Source organism: Danio aesculapii, chromosome 1 (assembly GCF_903798145.1).
Source record: "Danio aesculapii chromosome 1, fDanAes4.1, whole genome shotgun sequence".
Classification (NCBI taxonomy): domain Eukaryota; kingdom Metazoa; phylum Chordata; class Actinopteri; order Cypriniformes; family Danionidae; genus Danio; species Danio aesculapii.
In genome coordinates, this window is record NC_079435.1 from 45787387 (window position 1) to 45813677 (window position 26291).

The 26291-nt window shown below is 33.1% G+C and overlaps 1 protein-coding gene across 1 annotated transcript; it reads right to left on the reverse strand.

The window, feature by feature from the left end:
* On the reverse strand, nucleotides 1-26291 carry pi4k2b (phosphatidylinositol 4-kinase type 2 beta). The gene is made up of 10 exons (XM_056461081.1): nucleotides 25785-26291; nucleotides 15991-16142; nucleotides 15180-15380; nucleotides 12676-12807; nucleotides 6832-6985; nucleotides 6385-6449; nucleotides 4752-4851; nucleotides 2986-3119; nucleotides 2488-2547; nucleotides 1-860 (listed from the first exon to the last, which is right to left on the reverse strand). Exons 1-10 carry the CDS (start codon nucleotides 26116-26118, stop codon nucleotides 687-689), a joined length of 1506 nt encoding a protein of 501 aa, XP_056317056.1. The 5' UTR covers nucleotides 26119-26291; the 3' UTR covers nucleotides 1-686.

The window sequence follows — 26291 nt, forward strand, 5'->3', positions numbered from 1 at the left end:
TTTATTTTGAAATCTCAAAGCTTTATTTTTTATTCACATCATTTTAAATATACAGCTCTACTTAAACAACCGTTAGGCTGGAATACAAAGTCCAAGATGCATACACAGGATTGCGTGATAGAGAGAGAAAGAGAAAAAAAGAATTAAAAACCTTTTGGAATTACACTTTCAACAGGGGCTAAAAAGCTCCCGCCTTTAACAATGGCATATACTGTTACCGGCGTCATGTTACACAACCAGCAAATACATTCATCATATTAGATACCACGGTCACCAGTGCTCCTTGGTGTTGAAATGTGAAGTGTAAAATGTAAACTTGCAAGTTACATTCAAGCATTGTTTATTTTCAAGTTTAAATTAATCTGAATGCATCATTCTTCATTAATAAGATCTAGAGTTATACTTATAAAACAATTGGCAGTTGAGAAAGGCTGTCGCACACAAAAACTTCAGCATTTTCAACGTGTGATTGATTCCCTTTAGACAATCCATCCCGAGAAACTGAGAAAAGGCTCAGGAAAACGAAAGGCCTCAGATCCTCCATGTCCAGTCCTGCAAGTGTCTTGCTTTGCTACAATTCACCCTAGAAATCTTCATCCGAAAGTTGTCCATCCAGTATCTGAAACTCACCTTAATCTGGTTCAAGACTGTAGTCCATGTAAACTGGTTCTGTCTGTGCGGCTCTTTTACCAGGAGGTGAAGAAGGGTCTCTTGCAGTGAAATGTCTGGGTGAAAGCGTTACCCAGCTGAACCACGCGGCCCTGGCCCCCGCTGCGGCTCCGTTCCACCACCACACGAGGCATCTGCACTAGCTGGATCGGGCTCTTCCCATCTTTCAAAGCCTGGGTCAGGTTTAAGATCTATTTCAAAAGACCAAGAAGTGGGGTTTGACATAGAAGGGGGCTTTTATGCAGTTCTAAATCAAAATGGAAATTAGAGCGAGAAAATAAACACAAAAAAATATTAGTAATATTTGTTTATTAGTCAAGTATAGATAAAACTAACGAAAACTGACAACTTTTGACATTTGCAGCATTATGAGAGTATACATTTAATTTATTGTATACATTAAAGAATCTTTTTAAAAGATATTAAAAAAAATTACAACGAAATAATAATAATAATAATAATAATTATGGTAATAATAAACGGATTTTGATCAAACGGAAATTACTTTTTAAATAGTAAATTATAATTTAAAAAAAATATATATAATAATAATACAATGACTTTGAAATATTAATAGAAACAAATTTAAATAGTAAAATGATAATAATAATAATTTATAATACATTGATTTTTAAATATAAATAGAAACAAATTTAAATAGTAAAATGATAATAATAATAATAATAATAATAATAATAATAATAATAATAATACATTGATTTTGGAATATTAATAGAAATTCATTTAAACAGTAAAATAATAATAATAATAATAATAATAGAAATGAATTTCAACAGTAAAATAATAATAATAATAATAATAATAATAATAATAATAATAATACATTGATTTTGAAATATTAATAGAAACAAATTTAAATAGTAAAATAATAATAATAATAATAATAATAATAATAATACATTGATTTTGGAATATTAATAGAAACAAATTTAAATAGTAAAATGATAATAATAATAAAAATAATAATAATAATAATAATAATAATAATAATACATTGATTTTGGAATATTAATAGAAACAAATTTAAATAGTAAAATGATAATAATAATAAAAATAATGATAATAATAATAATAATGATAAATATATTTTGCAATATTAATAGAAATGAATTTAAACAGTAAAATAATAATAATAATAATAATATAAACAGTAAAATAATTATAATAATAATAATAATAATAATATCATTGTTGTAGACTCGGAAAGAATTAAAAGTAGCATGTTTAAGCATTTTAATTCTGTCTGAATTCACTGGATTTATTAGGTATGGGCTTAAAATGTTAAGGTAAAATCCTAATATTGTTTTATTCTAATAACTGTTCTTCGAATTTTTGTATAAAATAATATTATAATCAAAATCATTTTTGAAGAAAATGACAACTGCTCAAAATAACAAATTAATTTGTTCTGAACAATTAAAATAAAATGCATGAATTCTGAAAACATGGCATACATTGTTTTTTTATGATAAGTTTATCATATATTGCATGATGTCTGACACACATTGAAAATAATACAAAAACTGAATTTGAAAATGATTTCTTTTAAACTAAATGTTAGACACACAATCTTTTCCTTGGCGTCGCAAAATCTGAGGTCTAAATTCAGGTCTACATCTCAGCTGTGATATGCTGAAAATAGCATCCCGTCTGGGTGTATTAATATACGTTAGCTGTGAATTTTTCATTGTGAAGAGCTCATGCATTTAAGACTGAAGCATGAGAACAGAACACTATTTCTGGAACAGCAGAGAAAGCATAATGTAAAAGAATATAATCTCGAAGCAAAAAACATACCTGTCCTCTCATCACTGACATCTGTTTCTCAAACATGGTTTTGTCAAATCCTTTATCCGTCTACAAACACAGAGTGATAAATGTGAAATCGCATTAAACTGATTATTAATCAATACTGAACTTCTTGCTAATGCATAAAATGGTCAATCTGTTGCACTAGAAAGCATTGAATGGATAAGATTATAAAGGCATCACAGAAAGTACACACACATAGTGAGGTCAGACTTTTTGCTAGCTGAATTTTAGCTGGTTCATTTATAGCAGAGTCACTTCAAATGGAATGCTAATTCCATAAGAGTTTTAGTGTTCTGACAGCATGCGAAGCTTCAGCTTGCTAACGGGAACCAGACTGACAGCATGCTTAAGTCCTGTCCAAGAAGCGGAGTAATAAACTACAGTCAAGAAAAGCAACATTTTGGTCACAGCAATGAATGGCAAAAAAAAAAAATAAGCAAAAACTTGATGAGACTAAATTCTAGTGACAGTGGCATTTCCTACCCTGAACATCTCATAAAGGTCCTCACAGAGGTCTTGTACAAAGTTCATATCAGAAATGCGAGAGAGCACAAGGTCTCTGGTCTCCTGGGAAAAGGTCACTTTGGCCTGAGGCAACCAAGCCCAGTGGAACGGATCTACATCAACCAGAAATAGACAAAAAAATCATCTCAGTCTGTTAAATATGAGCATTTAGACACTAGCAATAATAATAATAATAATAATAATAATAATAATAGTAAAATTATTAATGTATATTTAAAAAAATTTTAATTGATAACATTGATGATGATAATAATAATTTTAATAACAATAATATTAATAACAATATTATTAATAATAATAATTATTATTATTATTACAACTAATATATTTATAATAGTAATTATAATAATAATAATAATAATAATAATAATACATTGATTTTGAAATATTAATAGAAAATGTAAATATTAAAATAAAAAAATAAAATGGATAATATTGACAATAATAACAATAATAATAATATTTAAAATTCTAATAATTATTATTATAAAGTATAATAGTTTGATTAATAATAATAATAATAATAATAACGTATATTTAAAATAATTAAATTGATAATATTGATGATGATAATAATAATAATAATAAAAATAAAAATAATAATAATTATTATTATAAAGTATAACAGTTTTAATAATAATAATAATAATAATAATAATAATGTATATTCAAAAATAAAAGTGATAATAATAGTAACAACAACAACAACAACAACAACAACTATTATTATTATAATAATATAAGTTTTAATAATAAGAAGAAAATATAATAGTTATAATAATAATAATAATAATAATAATAATAATAATAATAATAATCAAAATATAATAATAATAATAATTATAAAATATAATAGTCGTAATAATAATAATAAAAATAAATCATAATAATTTTAATAATATTATTATTAATAATAATAATAATGTATATTTAAAAATAAAACTGATAATAATATTGATAATAATAATAATAAACAACAACAACAACAATAATAATAATTATTATTATAATAAAATATAAGTTAATAATAATAACAACAACAACAACAACAACAACAACAATTATTTCTATTATTATTATTATTATTATTATTTAAATAATTATAATAGAAATAATAATTGTTGTTGTTGTTATTATTATTATTACGTAAATAACAATAATATTAATAATAATAAATATCAATTTGCTTAATTGTCTGAAATTAAGCAAACATAAACCATGTATACATTGTGTATTGGCCCTGGATGAACAAAATGATTAAATTAACGATCATTTTAATTCACACTTGCTTAATTCCTAGTAAATGAAAAATGAAAGTCTTTTTTAACAAATTTTTTTTTGATTGTTTCAGTGATTTTGACACTGATTTTTTTGTGTCATATTTATCCCATCAATCAACAAATTTTCTAGGTTTTCATAAAATATTAAGGAGCACAACCTTTTTGAACATTTTTAAGAAATATTTTGAAACACCAAATCATCACATTGAAATGGTCTTCTCAAAGAATCATGTAACACTGAACACTGGATTAACAGAAAATTTAGCTTTCCGATCACAAAAATAAATACAATTTTAAAACTAAATAGAAAATATACTATATTTTACAATATTATTTTGATTAAAATTTGTTGAGAATAACAGATGTCTTGCAAAATCTTACCAACCTAAACCTCTGAAAAGTAAAATAAATGCATATGTAATAGCATAAGACAAATATACGTACATGCTCTCCACTCATCAGGATGTTTAAAGGGGAAGGCTAAACCATTATCTATAGCTGCAATTTTTATGGCCGAGTCTTTTGGATCAGTCCATTCAGATTCCTGTAGAGACACAGAGGAGAAACTCACCAATTGTGTGGGACTTATTATTAAAACCATAATGTAACCCCTGCAGCAACTTAAAACAGAAATATATACTGTTACTCCTACACAACTGCTCTCACAACACGAACTCAGTCTCATGTTTGACGAGTTCGCATGGTTAAAGCGATTTACTGTGTGCAGAGGAGGTACTGTTTGTTAATAACAAAAAAATATGAATTAATAATGAATAAATTAATTAAAATAAAATAAAATATTTAAAAAAAACAAGGAATAAATAAAATAATTAATTAAAAATAAAATGAATTGATAAATGAATAAATAAAATAAATGCAATTAATTTAAAATAAAATAAAATTAAATAAAAAAAAATTAATTTATAAATGAATAAATTAATTAAAATAAAATAAACTAAATAATTAATGAATAAATAATTTAATTTAAAATAAAATAAATTAATAAATGAATAAATAAATAATAATAAAATAAAATGTAAAAAAACAAAAACAGGAAATTAATAAATAAAATAATATTTAAAATTAAATTTAATTGAATACTAAAAAAATAATTATTAAATGAATAAATTATTTAAAATAAAATAAAATAAAGTACAAAAAATGAATTAATAAAAGGGTAAATAATTTAAAAAAAAATAAATTCTAATAAAAACAAAGGAAAGAATGAATAAAATAATTCATTAATTTAAAATGAAATACTAAAAAAATAATGAATAAATTAATATAAAAAAAACAAGAAGAATGAACAAATAAATGATTTAATTTAACATAAAATACTAAAAAAACAAAAAAATAATAAAATACAATAAAAAAAGAATGAACTTTTTTAAATTAAACTAAATTAAAAAAAATTAATTAATAACTGAATAAATAATTAAAATAAAATGAAATATAAAAAAATGAAAATTTAATTATAATGACATCTCTCGATGTTGAGACCCGAAACACCCAATGATCCCAGGATACATCACTGATGATGTGTCCCAAATGCATCCATGAGATGTTTCTTGCATAATGAAATACAAAAAATGAGTTAATAAATGGATAAATGAAAATAAAATAAATAAATAATTTTAAAATAAAATATTTAAAAAAAATTATAAATTAATTAAAATAAAATACAAAAAATAAATTAATAAATGGATAAATTACTTAAAATAAAAAAATGAATAAATAAATTAATAAATAAAATAAATAATGAATTAATTAATTAATTTGAAATAAAATAAAAATATAATAAAAATAAAAAAATATATAAATTATAATAAAATATCAAAACAAAAAATGAATAATGAATAAATTAATTAATTTGAAATAAAATTTTAAATGTGTGATTTTTTATTTTAGTATATTATATGTTCTGTTGTGCTGCTGAAGCAACACACACACACACAAAAAAGAAAAGGCACCCCTGCATTTGCCAGCTTCCATAACAGCAGGCACATGACTCTGTCCTGGCATTTTCTTCCATCCAGAACTGCAAACAGAAGAGCTCTAAAAATATCCCTCAGCTCACCTTCTCTGTCAGCTCTCCATCGCCCGGCTTCTCATACTTGATCAACCAGTTATCATTCCCTCTGTCTGAAGAAGCCAAAAGAGATATCAGATTTCATTTTCAAAGGCACAGACAACAATTAGCATCTCTTTTATATGGTCATAACACATATTCATAGCACATTTGTATGGTGCATGAAGCAGAAAAAATAGGAAATGAAGAAAGATAATGAAAAATCCACCAGATACAGCATAAGAGAGAGCATAAAAAACAATAGTATCTTGGGAAAACAGTTAATCACTCAGCATAGGTCTATTTTAGTGAAAAAAAAAACTCTGCAAATAAGATTAAGTGGAAACTATGGTTACCATGCTTGAGCTTAGATTTAATTTGAGAACAAAGGCTGATGCTCAAAGCAATGTATTATATTTCATACGAAATGAAAATAAACTTGAATGTCATGGTTACCTGTGTTTCTAATAACGTAATCCAGCACCACCAGCCTCTCAAACTGAGACTGAAGCTGTTTCCTCATGTTTTCTGGAAGAGGCTCTGCTTCAAACTTCCTCAGCCAGAAGTCTGCTTCATGATAGCCCTCCACAAACAGCTGAAATGAGCCCACCTACACACAAGACAGCAAAGCAGCACTATGCTGAAAATCTTTTAATAGCAGTGAGTGAAAGGGATTTTAGCATAACAGGTCCCCTTTAAATAAATAAGCATTCACAGTATTGTGAAAGGCCCACCATACCAATATTGTGCATGCTCTTTATGATGAGTTATACAGTGGGGAAAGTTAATACTGAATATGTCATATTCTTTTCCTGAGAATAATATTTCTAACGCAGCTGCTGACATGATGGAATTGAACCAGATTTTGGTAAAAACCCGAACAATACAAATATAAATATAAAACAAAACCAAAAAAAATCTGAAAAATGAGTTGTGTACAGTGCTTTCCACAGGTTTGAAATTTACTTGTGGTGGTATAATCGTGTGGGAATCACTGGTGTAATAACACTGGAATGACACAAGGAGAAAGAACTGAACTACTGAAATCTATTTAATACTTTATACAAGGCTTTTTATGTGACGGCAGCTTAAAGACGCCTCTCATATATAGAATGAAGTCACATGCATTGCTCAGGTGTGATTTTTTTTTCACATACTTTAAAGATGTAAAAATCTTGATGTTTCTGTGGGTCTCATCTATCAGATCTGACCTTTATTTTGTATTTTCTATTGGATTCAAGTCAGGTGATTGGCTGGGCCATTGGCTGGGCTTGATTTTCTTTCTCTGAAAGCCTTTGAGAGTTTCCTTGGCTGTGTTTTGGATCATTGTCTTGCTAAAATGTCCACTCTAGTTTCATTTGCATCATCCTGGTTATGTAGATGTTGGACTGAAGCAGCTCAAATTCATTCACAATAAGGAAGGGCAGAGGGTTGCTGAAGAACTACTGAGAGATTTCAGCTGCTGTGCGGGCTTTCGCTGCCTTTCTACACCTCCCTTTCTTCATGTGTTCAATACTTTTTCCTTGTGTAATTTTATTTTAACACACATAACATATCATCCGGTGAAAATTTCAACAGCACCTTTTGAAATACGTTTTCTTAGAAAAATGGTGACGAGTTCAGTACTTATTTTCCCCGCTGTATATACAGTTCAAGTCAGAATTATTAGCCCCCTGTTTATTTTTTTCCCCCAATTTCTGTTTAAAAGAAAGATTTTTTCCAACACATTTCTAAACATAAGTTTTAATAACTCATTTCTATTAACTGATTTATTTTCTCTTTGCCATGATGACAGTAAATAATAGTTTACTAGATATTTTTCAAGACACTTCTGTACAGCTCAAAGTGACCTATTATGCAAAAATCCTTTTTTTATAAAGGGTTTAAACACTGTTGTTTGGCAACACTGTGTGAATATAGCCAGCCTCTAAATAGTAAAAAAAATAATGTATTTTTTTTTTTTTTTTTAAATCACACTTAAATAAAAAAAAAATAAAAATAAATTAAAATAAATCAGTCTGTAGAAACACTTTGATTGACATTATCCCTGTGTACATGTGATCAAAAAGGGGAAAATGCCACCTATTAGTGACATTCTCACCTCATTAGCGTAGACAGCCCTGAGTGAGAAGCAGCCTTTTGCCAATAGGATTTTCACACCGTACACGATACCACAGACTACCTTCTACTGAGCTTTTCAAATTTTCAATTTTTACAGATATAACGTTCTGTTTTGAATCTGCCGCTATTCTAATGCAGTCCTTTCTAGCTCCGCCCTCTTGAAAAGAGAGCTGGGATAACAATCTCATTTGAATTTAAAGCGACACTCAGCCAAAAATGGCACAATTTAGATCAAAGCCTAAAAGGTGCAGTTTCAAAGAGTTACACAAATTAATTTGTTTGGTATTTAAAGCTGAAACCTCGCATATACACTCTAGGGACATCAGAGACTTATTTTGCATTGCTAGTGCTTGTTCATCACAGCAAAAAAATGACTTAAAAAAGACTTAATAGGCGATTAAACATAAATACATTTTAATCTGGCCTACGGCATCAAAAAAAATCTAAGACGGTTTATAGGCCATTTGTTTATTAACTCTGTACAGTCAGGTTCATCTAAAATGAAAACTAATAAAAAATTAATTAATCTTAGGTCATGTTAATGTCTTAAGGTTGATTTATACTTCTGCGTCGAGTAATCGCCGTGACCCATGGGCCATGCCTTGCGAGTTGCCGTGCATTTATTCTTCTGTGCGCTGTTTGTGTTGCTTTGTAATAATACTTCCAAATTGCTAGCTGGCAGTGAGGTTTTTTTTTATGTTCCTCTGTGCCGAGTTTCTTCGCTGGCGTTTTATTTTTTTTTCTGAACGTTACCTTAGGCCTAATCCCAATTCTATTTTTGAACCCCTACCCCTTCCCCTTGGCCCTTAAAACTGAGGGTGAAGGGGAAGGGCTTTAAAATGTACCCCTAAGAACTGGGACAGAACTACAGTACCTGCACACATCATCAGATGCCATCGCGATCTCTTGCTTCATATGAGATCAGACAATGGCGACTGCTGTAGTAATTCCAGTTGTGTTATTTTTTGGTTTTTATCTTCAGGAAATCACTGAAGGCATATATTATGTTATCATAAAGATATAATGTGGCAATAAGATCATAACTATTCTGTGCATTTACACAGTGGCCATATTCATCTTTGTAAACACATAAAAAAACAACATTAACATTATACCAGACACTGTAAAAGCATTCTCAGCCACTAGACTTTTCAGACAGGGTATTCAAGTGTCATCAAGTGACAGAATGTTGTGGACTGCTATACAGGAGTTATGATTTTGGATTATACATTGCAAAATTTAGCAGGTTTTTTTTTTTTGCGTTTTTTTTTTTTTTTTAAAGCATGACGGTAAAACACAAGCACGGTTATGAATATATTAAAACATGTGCTTGTTTGTTGTAAAAATTCCTAATAATGACAAAAAAAATAAATAATTTGTGCATTCCCTTATTTCGGGTGCAGCTATGCAGTCGCTGTGGCTGGTGTATTCTGGGAAATTTTCGTACCCCTTGGTTTCGGGTGTGGTCCTGAAAAATCTCATTTCAAAGGGGTATCTACCCATTCCCCTTTGCCCTATGCCTTCAAGCTAAAGAGAGTTACTTGACCCCTACCCCTTCACGGGAACATGCGAAACGAGGGGTAGGGGTAAGGGGAAGAGTTAAGGGGTAGAATTGGGATTGGGCCTTTCTGTACAAGTAGCTAAATCTCACTTCTTCTGAGGCGGGAACCGACGGATGTGCAACAACTTTAATCATAAGGTAAACACAAAACCAAAGTTTCCATCTGGAGCTCTTTTACGGGACTCGACACTTGTAAACACTCGTTCCAACGAGTTCGCGCAGCTCTCACCTCTGCCCACACTGGACAACGAGACCAAGCAGACCAATGACAGAGCTTGTGCTACGCATCGTTGCGACGTGTAGTTACATTTTTTTTTAGATGCGCATCAGCATCTGCAATAGCCATGGCAAGGGGTGTGTGTCCGCATGAGAGCTTAATGCAAAAGTAAAAATCAGCCTTTAGGTAACTAGTAATGCATTTAATTCAAAAGTCGTAATCATTTAAATAAATGGAGTTAATTTACTTTGTTCAAAACATTTGTTTACTCTGAACATGTATATAAAAGAGCAATCAAGTGTTTGTTGGTTATTATACCTGTTAAAGTAATCTTAAGTTTTGCAGTTTAGGTCATTGTTGTGATCATGCAGTATATTATGATAAAACTTCAGCAATTAATTGCAACAAGAACATTTGCTACCGGCAGAAGCCTGGCACTGACATGTCAAGGCAAGTTTAATATCTAGAACAATTGGTTACAAACATGTTAAGTCATCTTTGTTTGCCTTTGTTCGTCTGTTAATAATGGAGTTTGTTTCAAAGCAGTGTATTATTTATCACTAAAGTCACAAATGTTAAAAATGACTTAATTACAAATGTTCTATGACGAAGACGTAGCAAGAAAATACTCGTATAGTTTAATTTAATTAGTTCATTATAAAACAAGTTTAAGTGCCGTTTACTGAGCATCAAGTATTTTTAGGCCTTATTTATACCTGAATGGGTTTTTAAAAATGTTCATCTAAAACTGAAAAATATTTACTCATTTACTCATCCACAATTGGTTCCAAATATTTATACGTTTCTTTTCTTTTATTTTTAACTAAAAGAAGATATTCTGAGGACGACTGTAAACTGTTAACCACTGATATACACAAAAGGAAACAAAAACTGTGGAAGTCAATGGCTGCTGGTTTCCAACTTTCTTAAGAACATCTTGTGTTCAATAAGAGAAAAACTCAAACCAGTTTTTTAACAAGAGTGAGTAAATAGTGACAGAATGTTCAAATTTGGGTGAACTATCCCTTTAAGCCAAGGGAGTGGACAGCACTTAACATAACTTAAAAGATCTTTCTTTTAAATGTAGAGAGAGGATTTGAAATGAGGCGACAGCACATGACAGACAGGAAAGAACAAGATGGATGTATTAATGCACTGAATGATGCGCTTGAAGCCACATGGAGTCACTGTAATTTCAGTTACTGTGTATTCGCAGTGCGCACTACTTCAACATACAGATCTAACAGACACCCAGCAGAGTGTAGTACCATTTAGCAAGACCAATAAACTCTCGCAAGATAAAGTCCTTTTTATGCAAATCCACAAGCATTTATCTACTGATCAAATAATAGCAGGAACACTGAATCATCCTGGAGAGTTTCATCGTGTTCCCCGTCACAATCGAATATGACACTCGGTTTGAATGGTGAGCTAATGGAGAATGACTGACAGGCACAGCGAAGAGATGCGCTGATGAGAAATTGAAATTAACAATTTAATTTCATATGACATTAAACTATGGAATGGCATCAGAACATTTGGAATATAGTGAGAATGAAAAGTTGGAACACTTGTATTACTTTTATGGCTTTTGTGGGGCTTAATGTCATAAAATGATATGTATGCTAAATTAAAGTCAGTGGCTGCGCATACTCGACAATAATTTAGCATTTATAATTTAAATTTTAGAAGAACCACATTAAATAATAATAATAATAATAATAATAATAATAATAATAATAATAATAATATCAATCCGCTCAATAAGACATTCCCTGTTGATGGCCCTGACATACTTTCTGCGCTGAATCTGAATTTTACAATCTGAATTTCAGGTTTTGAGTTTTAGAGTGCTGAATTTGATGTTCTGAATTTCTTCATCTTGAAAACTTGAAGCTGTATTTTTACAAACTGGATATTATAGGAATTCAGAAAAAAATTCTGAAGATTAAAAATACATCCATACAAATCTGCCTGAAATTCAGTTGTTTTAAATTTCAGATGTTCGATATTCAAGTTATGAAATTCAAATTCAAGACAAATTTTAATGGCATATAATATTCAGTATTATTTAATTAAAATAGTTAATAATTTAAATTAAAACAATTCAAATAAAGTCTGTTTAAGCATATTTTAATCACCATACTTGGCAGGGAATGGATTAGTTTTATGACAGATATTTGGAGGTATTTAAAAAAAAATGGGCCACAACTCAAAGAAAGTTCTGCTTGCGTTGTACGAGTCGAAAGAGCAATGCGAGATTTAAAAATACATTTTCATTTGTGTTTCAAACTAAAATTAAATGTATACAGATCTGAGAGAATAAAAAAAAAATAGTATGAACAACAGAGTAGAATTGAAAGATGTAGATATTATTAAACACTATAAAGTGTTTTGTTACCTTTGGAGGAAGACCAACTCTGTGAAAACGCCGTCCAACTTTAGGCACTTTCTCTAGTGCGTATTTCTTACCACGGGATTTGGCACGGTCAATTGCATTATAGTGAAAAGTCTCGCTAGCCAAATTTACAACCTGAAAAAACAAAAACAAAACCACAGATAAGGTTCCTCATTCTACCACAACAATGATTTCTGCCAAAAAACATTTTGCCTATTCGTCTACACAACTGCGTTTTTGTGTCCGAAACCACATCTTCAAAGTGGAAGTTTGCCTATCATGTCCGTGTAAACACCTGAAAATGAGTCTTTAAAACAATGACATCATGTGTGTGTATAAGATGTGTTTACAAAGGTGTAGATTAAAGACAAGCACAAACACATAATAATGGTGGAGTACGTGGTAGTATTGTTGTTGCTCAAGTGTTTGCTAAAGCTTCATTAGCAAAGTGTGGTTTTACTTCACATTACAACCAACAGCACAGACGCATCTTACACACACACACTGCAAATTATACAGCACTGAGCTGCTGACTGCACATCATCATTTCATACAAGCAACGTTTACTAACAAATTGACAGCACTAAATACTGGCCTGACATACGGAATACGCCGTTTTTGGTTGTTTTCACAGATGTGTAAATGGCAGAGTTCCCACACTTTCATAGATACCAGATTTAAGAACTTTTTAAATCAAGCACCTTTGTAATTCAGACCCAGAGCATATGTAGGGCCATGAAAGTCCTTACTGTACCTAAGATTTCACTAACATTTAATATTTACATAGAAAAATTTACATTAAATTGGTCTGTTTTAAAAAATTCAAAGAACTTTAATAAAACAAGTTGAATTCAATACAGGTCATATTCAAATGTAGTTACTGAAATATTGTTAAAATTAGCATTATTTGTCAATTTTTTTGTTCCGTTTTTGAAAATTGAGTACAGATGTTGAAATCTGTAAAAGTTGAAAACCATAAACAAATTTACTTTCAAGTTTAATTCAAGGCACTTAAAGTACTTTCAGGCCTTTAATCCATATGTCTGAAATTACTTTTATGTACTTTCAAGAATAGGGATGCAACGATTATAGATTTAGGTTGTACGATTATAGTCTAAGGAATAATCACGGTTTCAAGGTTATCACGAATTTTATGCATTAATTAATTTCAAAACACTACTAGTTTAGAAAAATCACATGAAAACTCCTTATATTTTAAAGCGTTATTTATTGTGGTCCAGTAACCAAATAATTCAGCACAAAATAATAAAAAAAAAAAAAAAAAAAGTTTTTTTGCATTTAAACAAGCAATAATTTTACACTGGAGATAAATGACAGAACAATTAATGAATAAATAAATGAAAATAAGAATACAAAAATATATATTTGTCTAATGAAAATCTAAGCCAAGTGTTTCCCTTTTAAAGAGAACAAATGTAGCCAAAGGCTACTGAACTTTTGTCTGAAAGGCACTGATCAACTATTTTACTAAATTCATTCATTCATTTTCTTTTCAGCTTAGTCCTTTTATTAATCAGGGGTCGCCACAGCAGAATGAACCGCCAACTTATCCAGCTCATGTTTTACACAGCGGACGCCCTTCCAGCTGCAACCCATCACTGGGAAACACCTATACACTCCCATTCACACACATACACTACGAACAATATAGCTTACCCAATTTACCTATAGCGTATGTCTTTGGACTTGTAGGGGAAACCGGAGCACCCGGAAAAAACTTACGCCAACACGGGGAGAGCATGCAAACTCCACACTGAAATGCCAACTGACTCAGCCGAGGCTCGAACCAGTGACCTTCTTGCTGTGAGGTGACAGCGCTACTCACTGCGCCACAGTGCAGCCCCCTGTATTATTAAATTGTTTGGTATTTTTCATTTTGTATTTTTTTCTCTCTTTGAAGTAGAAATGTGTATATTACATACAAAGTATGAAGCTGATCAATCCAGTTCTTGTCAAGTGACTTGGTGCGCTCGTGGCATTCTTTCAACTAGATGCGCATGGAAACCATGAGTGCTCGCACCCAATATGACCACTCAAGCCGCACACCTCCATTGGAATAATGAACTTGCATGCGCAAAAGACAGAATATGTGAACGGCTCCTAGTTAACAGCGTCATCTCAACCATAGTTCATCCAGTGTGCATGCGTGGGTTAAAAACCTTGGTGTACAAGCTCGGAACTTAAAACTAGTGCACATTTGGCATAACTTTCTTTAGTTCCAGCAGTATTATTCCGTGGTGTTGAGAGGACTTTACGATTAATTACCAGTGACGAATTAAAGCACGGTTAACAGTGAAATCGGTTAACCATTGCATCCCTATTTGAGAAGCATAGGAACCCTGGAAGGTAGATCATTTTAAAAACATTGTTGTGTAACTGCAAAACTTCTCTGTTTTTTGCTACATCATTATTCTGTAAACACTGCCTAGAAGCAAAACTTTTTTTCATAAGGTTTATTTTAATATGTCTGTAAAGCTGATCCTCACCTTAGTTTTGGGTACAATCCCCAAACCCAGTTTTTGGTCCACAAGTGAGGCAGCTGCCTCAGAAAGGTAGCCCTGATTGGGAATGAGGCAGCCACGGCCAAAACAGCACGGGCAGCAAACCTTATGGAAGTATTTGGTCCATTTTGGGTTTAAGTGACCATAAGGCTCCTCTGATTTTGGTTTAAATACCCCAATGATTTTCTAAATGAGAAAAGATATAGGCATTAGGAAAACTCACATAACATGACTTGATATAAATACAGCCACTATGATTTATATTATAAAATGTTTTCTGAGAAAAAGAATCTAAAAGTTACATGTTCGTGCATTAATATGCTTGTGTTAAACTCACAGGAGAGAGCTGATCATGCATACATAATCTAACAGTAAACACTGTGAAGCATGATGCTGCATGCAAACTGCACAATAATGTGACGTGCATGCATAGTGCTCATTATAAACCTACCAAGTCATCCTAATCTGTATATATTATGTTTAGAAGGAACTTGCTATAGTCAATATTTCTGTTTCTCAGTTGTATGTGAAGACTTTAGATGCAAAAACCTCCAAGTGCTATCTGAAATGTTCTTCTACAATGTGTTTTTCACAGCCTCCTATGTTCATATTGAGTTATTTCACTTTAAAAAGGTAATAAAAACAATCTAGAAATTGCCAAACGAACTAAAATTACTGGGCCTACACACCAGAATTTTTTTAGAAGAACATTTCAGACACTTAGAGCTTTTTTGCATCTTAAATCCTAAACAGATTTTCTTAAGGACAATCTGAACACTTCACAGTAAACACGAACCCCTTTAGAATCCTTGACAAAGTAACTTCCACTAGATCCTTGTGAGATGCGTTCAGGAAAGACGCCATTTTCTATGGCCTGTTCTGCCCTCTGGATAATCTCCCCGAACTCTGGGTCTTCTGGGAAATGGTTGAATTCTCCACTGCTATTACCTATAAGCACAAACACAAAGTGATTTAAATGCACTGTGCTGCAAATATATTTCTTGTACGCATGCATCTGCATGTAAAATAAGCACCCTCATCTCAAAAGGCCATACAGCAGGGCGTATGGGAAATGATTTTCTTTCAATAATTTCCATCAGAGCAAAATTATTGCTCAAGGCCATTTTTATGTGGAACCAAATTGAACGAACTCCAAGAAATCCAAGTTTCAAAGTTGAATCACTGGTGAGCATGCAATTTAGTCAAACGCTTCAGCTCTGTCTGCAAACCAGCTTTCAAATAGAGAAATTAAAAGAGCACTGGCCATTTCTGGAGTGCCAAAAAAGCAGAAAAAAAAAAACAGACGCTTGATGAAAGGTTCAATAGCAGTGACTCATCTAAATGCTAGAGTTGCATTTGCTGTACTACAAACTGACAGCTTAAATGTGGGTTCTCATAATTATTTTGTAACATTTTGATGGAAAAAAAACAAATCTAACTAAACAGAACACCGCTAGTAGCCTATAATTTCTGAGCAATCTAAAAACAAAAAGCCCCCCCCCCCTCCCACAAACATAACTTAATAGTCCTTAAAGCCACAACGACATGTTTACCTTTTATTTTTAATTCTGTAAATGAATTTTAAACTTGACAATATATATTAGAGCATGTTTCTGTCTCTCGCTCTTTTATTCTTTATTTGATCATTCATTCATTCATTCATTCATTCATTCAAAATACTTAATCAAAATCTGTGTGTAATGACTTCTCTATGCTAACACATGCCAAATTTCTCCAATAATCTCATTCTCTTAAATGTGAAGTTCACTAAAAAACTAAAATTGTCATCAACAGAAGTCTCTTTACTCTGACCAGACACCAGACACTGAAAGCACATGAGGTGCACCTGAGGAAATCATTGTCAGTTTCTGTTGTTCAGCTGCAAGAAATAGAAGCCATTTTTAAATATCAATTTCAGATGTTGGTTAGGACAAAAATATTACTTCTATTGCGTGCCATTGCGTTTATTTAAAACACGATTTAAATCAGCCTTTTTGGTGTTGTCAATCTGGAAACCTGTTCTTCCATGCGTTTTGAACCAGCGGAGCAAAACCTAGTTCAACCGCTGGGCGTCAACTTACATACTGCTCCTTTAGTAAACTCGTTGCCTTATAATTATTAAGTAAACTATGTGCATAACTATAAAAGTTAAGTCAATTGGTTTACTGATTTTTTGTTTACTCACTTTTTTAAAGTAACTAATAACTTTTTTACAGTGTAGAACATTTCACATACAAGTCAGACACACAGACACACACTCATGTGATCCGGGCAGCTGATGATCAGATCAGATGATCCAATTTATTACAGCGGGCCTAAACAACTACCTTAGACCACAAAAACTACATAGACAACAAAGCTTCTTTTAGAAAGGAAGAATCAACCATCTGTAACTGAAATATTTTTGTGGTCTGAAACCACAAAAAAAAAAAAAAAAAAAAACAATGTGCAAACCTGAAAGAAGCCACATCCGTAAGTGGTTTGACACCCTCTCTCAGCTGCTGAAAGAGAGCCTTGCGGTATCTCAGAGATGCACACATTATTACTATAGCAACTGATGCAGCAGATTCAGATAACAGACTGCGGAGATGGTAAGTACTGAAGATTAAGTATAAAAACCAGTGTTAACAAGCCCTAACATGCAATCACGTCACATGATACCTATACACAAGGAGGATTTAGTTTCACCAAAATCTCCCTTTTTAAGAGTCCAGTACACTAAATGCACACTCCACAATAAAACTAAGTGATCAAGATGGCTTCAAAATGTAAAACACATGCAAACACTCAGCTGATGGTTTCTGGGCAACTTTCCCTTGGTGAATCGAAGAGTCCATTAGACAGACGGGCGCAACCTCTCTGATGGCCATTAAACATTTAGAAGAAGACAAGCACACTTTCCCAATACCAATACAAACACGCCCTAGAAAACAAATCTGGATGTTATTTCTAACAATTATCATCATTTTAAACATCTGATGAAAATTAAAAATAGAAGTTTTAAGATATTGGCTTAAATTTTGGAGTGCAACACCCATATTTCCCCATGTTTAGTCCCTGTTCTACATTATCTCAATCACTCAGGTCTGTGTAATAGCACTATACTTCTGTTTGCCCTCAATTTAAGAATAATTTAAGTGTTATGTGACCTCATTTGGATTTTACTAATTAGGGGAGAGCAAGGCACAAAATAACACTTTTTGGTTTTGGCCAAATAATGAACAAAGTAATGAAGTTACACAAACCCTGTTTTTTTACCAACAACATCCAAGCCTCTCCTACAAATGAGCACTGGTTGTTTGATCGCCGGACCTATGAATTCTGTGCATTATTGCCAAGAGTCCTACGATCTTGATTCGAGCCCCCACACGATCTTAATCCAGCATCTCTACGATTCAGCCAATTATATTTTCAAGTTCGGGAGAAGCATAAAGAAGGTCGCACAAGTCTTCACATTGTTTTATATACATTGCTCAGCAACATGTATACCTCCAAATGTGTTGAAAGTTACATACTGTATTTATAAGGTATAATTAACCCAAAAATGTAATTATGTCTTAATGCAATAATGTATTCGCGGCCGCGGATGACACATGAGCTGATGCGCTGTTTGTTTACTACGGAGAGGATGCGTGCTTGCCCGTGAATGATGTATGAACAGAACCTGCATAGATTGTGAATAACATGTAGCAAAGTTGTAAATAACGTTCAGTTTCTTGCACAAAGTGATCGTTTGGGAGCCGCGTGGGAGGTATGATTTTCAAGTATGTTTTTTTTCTCAAAGTGACGGCAGTCATGACATAAGCACACTCGGCAATGAAAGTGAAACCAAAAGCGTGCACATCATTTAAATTCATATCGCATTTTTTTACTAATTAGGGGAGAGCAGGGCAAAGTAACACTTTTTGTTTTTGGCCAAATAATGAACAAAGTAATGAAGTTACACAAACCCTGTTTTTTTACCAACAACATCCAAGCCTCTCCTACAAATGAGCACTGGTTGTTTGATCGCCGGACCTATGGTTTCTGTGCATTATTGCCAAGAGTCCCAGGAGTATAAATTTTACTATTTCCCCCACCTGCGGGGCAAGTTGTAACAGACAGAGGGTTAGTTGTAACACATGCTTATAAAAGGCAGATTTCACGAAATTTAAATTCGGTTTACATTAAATAGTATATTTCCTCAGTACTTAACTCAATTTATTTTGAATTCTATATAGCACAGCATGTTTATTTATTTATATATTGGATAAACACATCTGGATTTATTTGCATTATTATACAATGCATTTATTTGCATTATTAGCATTTTTTTTTTATTATTCACTATTAAAAAACATTTTTTATTTAAAAAGTATTCAACATTACACTCAAAATACAAAGATGTTGTTTGTTTAATTGGTGTCCAACAGTGTGCGGTTTAATTGTAATACCCCGTCACAACAAACGAACCCTGCTGTGTTGTGTTTTCCTCCAAAGCAGTCACTGACTACGTTTACATGGACATCAGTAATCAAATTATTTGCCTTAATCTGAGTAAGACAATATTATGATTAAGGTGTTTACATGAGTTGCTTTTTGAATGTTCCTTTCATGATCCCGTTTTACATGTTATAGCGCATAATTCAATTATTGTCATCGCATCACCACGCCATCCACATTTTTCATTTGTCGACTTTAACTGCAGTTTGGCACTTTCACTTTCATTTCATGCATGCCCCAGCCAGAATCGTGCAGTCCTATGCACGCTGTTAACAAACTTGAAGTTTCTTTCCCCCCCAATAAAAAAGGCATTTTCTTTAAAACACTCATCTTAATTTATTTAAATGCATTAGCAACTGGTGCCATTAATGGATTTAACTCCAGTTTAAACAAAGAAAAAAGTACACAACCCTTATTTGTTTTAATAAAATGTTCTATTTGCATGTCTTGTACAGATAAAACCTATGATAACTAGTTTCAAGGTTTACTGTGGTTTCAAAACCGCTAATATTTTCTGTTTTACCATTCCTGTGGTATATGTAAGCCTTTGTTGCAGTTTTTGTCAAAGACCATTTTATTTATTTTTTATGGCAACAGAATCTCAAGCAGCAAACGGCACATCAAAAGCTACTGGTCAGCCCATGATTCAGCAAACATTTGAAAAACAAACCGCTTATGCACCAACATCCAAGCATGCTCTGGACCTGAACAGTGCAGTGGGTTACAAATACATGAAAGGTATCCAAAGATGCCTTTTCAAGTTAGAAAGAAATCTGTGTGTGTGTGTGTGTTTTTTTTAAACCAATGAAGATAGCAGAAGTCAGGAATTTATTTTTAATTATTTAGCCTGACACATTTACGGTTCCAAAATATGTTAAGCGCTTCTTAAAATAATATAATGTTCAATAAGAAAGAAGTTGTTGTTTTTTTACCAAAACATTTAAAAATAACATATTTTAGAGCAGGAATTACAATACTGTGACATTTTGTAAGGTAAATAAGGCAATCATACTATCAGAATCTTATACTAGCCCATGCCTAAGAGAGAATTATGCAAAGCACAATCAAAAGTAGAAAAAATATAAAGTAAATAGCACATCTTGTGACAATCTAGAAATAATATCTTCATTCAAACCAAACAATGGAAAAGCTAATTCTGTAAGAACTTCTGTTTTTCTTTTGTACTCCTGAAGACTCTGATATGTATCTGATAAAGAAAATGGAGGAGTCTTTCTGTTGTCTAACTAATCCCACTTCACATGAGCCTGCTATTAAACAGACGCATTATAAGAAAAGGTAAAAGCACATGCAGCAGCACACAGCAACAGCCTTGCATCCGTATCAATAGATCTGTGGATCCCAGCAGCTGCTGTGGTGTCACCTGTACACGTGTGCCCAGGGTTCAAAGGCCATGTAAACTGAACTGTGAAAAAGGTTGCATAACGGTCCATGTTCTGAGATAAAGCAGATGGAGTAACAGCGCAGAGTGCAAGACACGTGGGAGTGATATGATTCTATATACATAAAAGAACTCTGCCCAAATATTTGCTGTTAATTAAGTTTCTTACCATCCAATATTTCTTTTGTAAATCATTTGAGAAGATTTTTAGCTGAAACTGTGATTCTTGGTCATTTATTAAATGCATGCTCACTAAAATGGACAATAGAAGATTGAAAAAAATGCTGTCTGGTCTGAGGAGTCTCGATTTCTGCAGCGACATTCGGATGGTAGGGTCAGAACTTGGCATCAACAACATGTAAGCTTGGATCCATCCTGTCCTTTATCAACGGTTTAGGTTGGTGATGGTGGTGTTATGGTGTGGGGGATATTTTTTTGGCACACTTTGGGCACATTAGTACGAATTGAGCATCATGTCAACGCCACAGCCTACCTGAGTATTGTTTCTGACTATGTCCATCCCTTTATGACCATAGTGTACCCATCTTCTGACGGCTACTTTCAGCAGGATTACACGCCATGTCATAAAGCATGAATCATCTCAGACTGGTTTCTTGAACATGACAATGAGTTCACTGTACTCAAATGGCCTCCACAGTCACCAGCTCTCAATCCAATAGAGCACCTTTGAGATGTGGCTGAATGGGAGATTCGTATCATGGATGTGCAGCCGTCAAATCTGCAGCAACTGTGTGATGCTATCATGTCAATATGGACTGAAATCTGGACCGGAATATTTGCAGTACCTTGTTGTACCTAATAAAGTGTCTGGTGAGTGTATACTACAATTTTTATGATTTTATTTTATTTATTTATTTATTTATTTATTTTTGGTATTGTAATTTCAGGGCTACAGGCAAAGTCTACATGAAAGACCCTGCTTGTGTCTTGAAGGATACAGGACATACTAAGCTCCCAATTCTGGAACTGCCCCACATGCAGGATCCAGGATTAGCACAAGTAGCGTTTAGATCAACAACACACAGACACACACACACACACACACCCTAAATAATTAAATAAAAATAATAAAGTAAAGATTACCCTGTTCAGCTATACATTCTCTCCTGCATCAGGGCGAACGTTTACTACATATTGTCATTAGAGTCGCATTGCTTACACAAACATGCACCTTATCTGATATGGAATACACTAGTGAATAAAGTTGTTTTTACAGCTTGTTTGGCACACAAAAAGTATTCTAAGAGCCTTATATTATTACAGTTTCTATAACAGTTCTGTCTGGTTCTTGAATCTGATTGGTTGATTGCCGTGAGATATTAAAGTAATATCAGAACTCTTCACCCTTGTGTATTACTCCGCCCACACGAGTGGCAAGCAGAGGACCACAGTTTAACAAATATTGCAGCTGTTGGACAACATAATGCACTTTTGAGGCTTTTTTTATGCGAGAATGTAGTTGTTTAGATTGCAACTACGCAGTTTATATTTAAGGATATTGCCTGTTTTAAATAATTATAATTTTGGAGATACAGCGCATCGGCATCTGTTAGCCTGTCATACTGAGCAGAGCAAAGATGGTTGACGTTCTGCCACAAGATAGCGACAGAGACCGCATAATACCCCCTTAGAGGAGAAAAACTCAGCATAAATTCAAACTACAGCTGATCAAATCATTATTAAACTGTAGAGGTGTGAACCTATACTGGTCTTACGGTTCGGTTACGATTATCATGCCATCGATTCGATATTTCGGTGCATCGACGATGCTTTCCATACACAGTGTTGTATTTTGGGGGGTGGTTATAACAAGCTGTCTGTATAAACAAACACACACATGGACACAAAGCACCACATCGTCTCATTCACACACATACACAAACATAGACAGCACGAAACAAACACGCACACACACGCGCGCGCTTGCTTGCTCGCTCGCTCGCTCGGGAGCGATATTGTGAGACCGCCCACTCTTGTTAAAATTACACCAGAATTACAGACCGCTTCCGTGCTTTTATTCCCGCGCCCGAAATTTGTTCTCCGTGTTTGATTTTCTTTTTTTATGTACTCTGATGTCGAACTGTTGTATAAACGCTACCATTTAATGCAATCACAATCATAGCAGTGCGATACGGCTGTATATCGTCACTGGTAGGACACAACGCATGCCTCCCACCAGTGCCAATATACAGACATATCGCACTGCTACGAGTGTGATATTGCTCATTTAATCACTGAAAACTGTTGTAATGTCTATGGAGGATGAGGAAGCTCTCAAATTTCACTTGAAATATTGTGTTCTGAAAGGTCTCAAAGGTTTGGAACAACATGACAGTGAGTAATTAAAACACTTTAAATTTTGGGGTGACCAAACCCTTTCATTTTGCCTGTATGTTTGCCAGTAGCTGTTGACTTGCATTTCATGACTCACCATGGACCAGTTTAAGGTTAAAAAAAATCTTGAAAAAGTTCCAAAGAATTACCTACACAGTGCATAGCCTGAGGGTCATTAAATTAAAAAGTACATTACGACATCCTTTCCCTATATTATTCTTTTGAATTAAAGGAGCTATGAACATTAATGGCTAATTATTTTCTTCCTGTTGACAAAGAATACATTTTAATGTGAAGACTGAAATTGAATAAAGTCAGACTACGTTTGTCTTTTAATGGGCTATATGCAAAGCTAGTGTTTTTAGTCAATGACGAACTTCCTATAAAAGGTTTGCGACTATTTTCAATTTCTAAAAGTTACTTTTACAGCATCGATGTTGTAAAGTAATTGAGATTTATTCAGTTAAATAGACCTAAGCATTCGTTTGGTTCTTAAAGCGTAAAAAGAGACGAAAGACGGATTGAACGCAGGTGCCGTTATTAGCAACAAGGCAATGTTACAATGTTTTAGATAAGAATTCCTCTACAGCTCATTAAACAGCCAGTAGATTACACATGGCTGGGATAGCCAAATGATTATAATGCATTTGATCTTTACTTTAGCAAAACCTTAATTTATAATATCAATATATTATTGTCAATCATCAATATATGATCCTCAATATTAAAAGTGTCCATCAAATAACTTATTTACTAAAAAATATAAATCAACACCATAATTCACAAGTAATAGGTAGGTCCTATCGGCAGATTTTTGCCCATCGAGTCCATTTATTTACTTGTGTAAATTTATATTTATTCAGTTTTTAAATTAATTTTAGTAATATTGACTAATGTGAAGTTGTTCATATGATTTATTTACAATAGAGTTTGTAAAGTAATATTTTCTGCCTTTAAGTAGATATATTATATGAGAGACTTGCCTTGTGTGGATTTAGATGGATTTGCATTGTAAACATTAAATAGAAGTTCAAAAGCTATTATTTTTCATTTCATATATTAATTTTTTATTTACAATACTCCCAAAATAATTCTGTATACATTTTTTTTTTTTACAAAATTCTCTGCAGAAATAGCAAAAATATCCGCAGTCCGCATATTCTGTCTGGCCCAAGTAATCGGTTATTTTCTCTTCCGTTTTGACTATCTGATGTGGTAAATTGTGGACATGATGAATAGCAGCCACATAACAAAAATGGCAAAAGCACTAAGTAGATTTTTAGCCCATGGAGTTGATTTATATACCTGTATAAATGTATATTTATTCAGTTTTTAAACTAATTTCAGTAATAGTATTGACTACTTTGAAAATGTTCATTTGATATGTTTACAATACAGTTTGTAAAGTAATATTTTCTGTCTTTTAGTAGATAGATTATATGATAAACTGACTTTGTTTACCAGATAAGTGGATCTAGATGGATTTGCATTGTAAACATTAAAAAAAAAAAAAAAAAAAAAAAAAAAACTTAAAAAAAGCTATTATTTTTTTATTTCATATTTTAAGTTTAGGTTACGATACTCCCAAAATCATTCAGCATAAATCCGCAGATTTTTTACTAAATTCTCCACAGAAATAGCAAAAAATGTCCGCAGATTCTGTCTGGCCCTAGTAATAGGTTATTTTTCTCTCCTGTTTTGTCTATATGAGTATGTGTGGTAAATTGTGGGCATGATGAATAGAAACCACATAATAAAAACAGTTACTCACACCTGTGTGGTGCAACATTACTTAAATGACCAAACTCAGGGGAATTTTCATTTCTCAGTCCATGACGCCTTTGAATGGTATTAAACATGGCAAAAGCACTCCTCTCTCTGAAAAAAAAAAATTTGTAATTCCTCTTAAACTTCCCCAAGGTAAATCATCAGCTTTTTATTCGTTTATTGTTTTTTTGGAGATGCATGCAACAGAACACAGAAAGAGGGGTGGTTGCTATGGAAACTAATGCACCAGGGTCTCTAGTGCGTTCTTTCCCTGACTGAATTCAGATTAAAAAACGAAACAACAAATGACGAAAAGTGGCTGTCATTTAAGAGGGGGAGTGGCTGTACTTAAAGGCGTGGTCAAAAGTGAGAGATTTAATTAATAACTATTATGTGAATGGTGTTGTGTTAAAGTAAGGCAAGTAACAAACCGTGAAATCTCGTGCTGAAACAAACATACCTCAATATAATGAATTTTGTTAGGGAAGCAAAACAAAAGGTGTGGAAGTGCGTGAAGACACCTAGCTCGAGGCAGAATGTATGTTAATCAGTTTATGAGATTAGGATATCCAGCTCATACATCTCACCTGGAGATGCTAGATTATCGGATGATGAGCTGTGCATGTTCCTCCGGGTCCTTTTCTCTTTTCCAGCTCGAGGTGAGAGGTTCCCGGCTGGTCCTGGTAACAGGAGCGCCTCTTCGCCGGACCCGTCCGCTTCCAGCTCCGTCAACACGCTTTCCGTCGAGTCCGAGATCCGGACAGCTGCTCCGGGGCTCAGCGAGAGTCCCAGTGACGGCGCCGACCGGGTCTTTTCAAATAACACAGCCGGCACTTCCGAAGAGAGAAAGTTCGTCTCCGGTGTTGAATCTCCGCTGCCGTTCCCCGGCTCGCCGTCGGTGGGGTCGCATTCTGCCATCATCGTGGACAGTGCGGGTGTTCGGTCTGTGTCCAGAGAAACTCAGACACCTCTCAAAACACCCGCTTCATATCCATGAGTCCGTCTTTAAGAGTTTGTATGTTTTTTCCTCTTCCTTGAAAATACGCTGATGCGCTCAACCGTTTCACGTCCACATCATCCGTCACCATTACCGA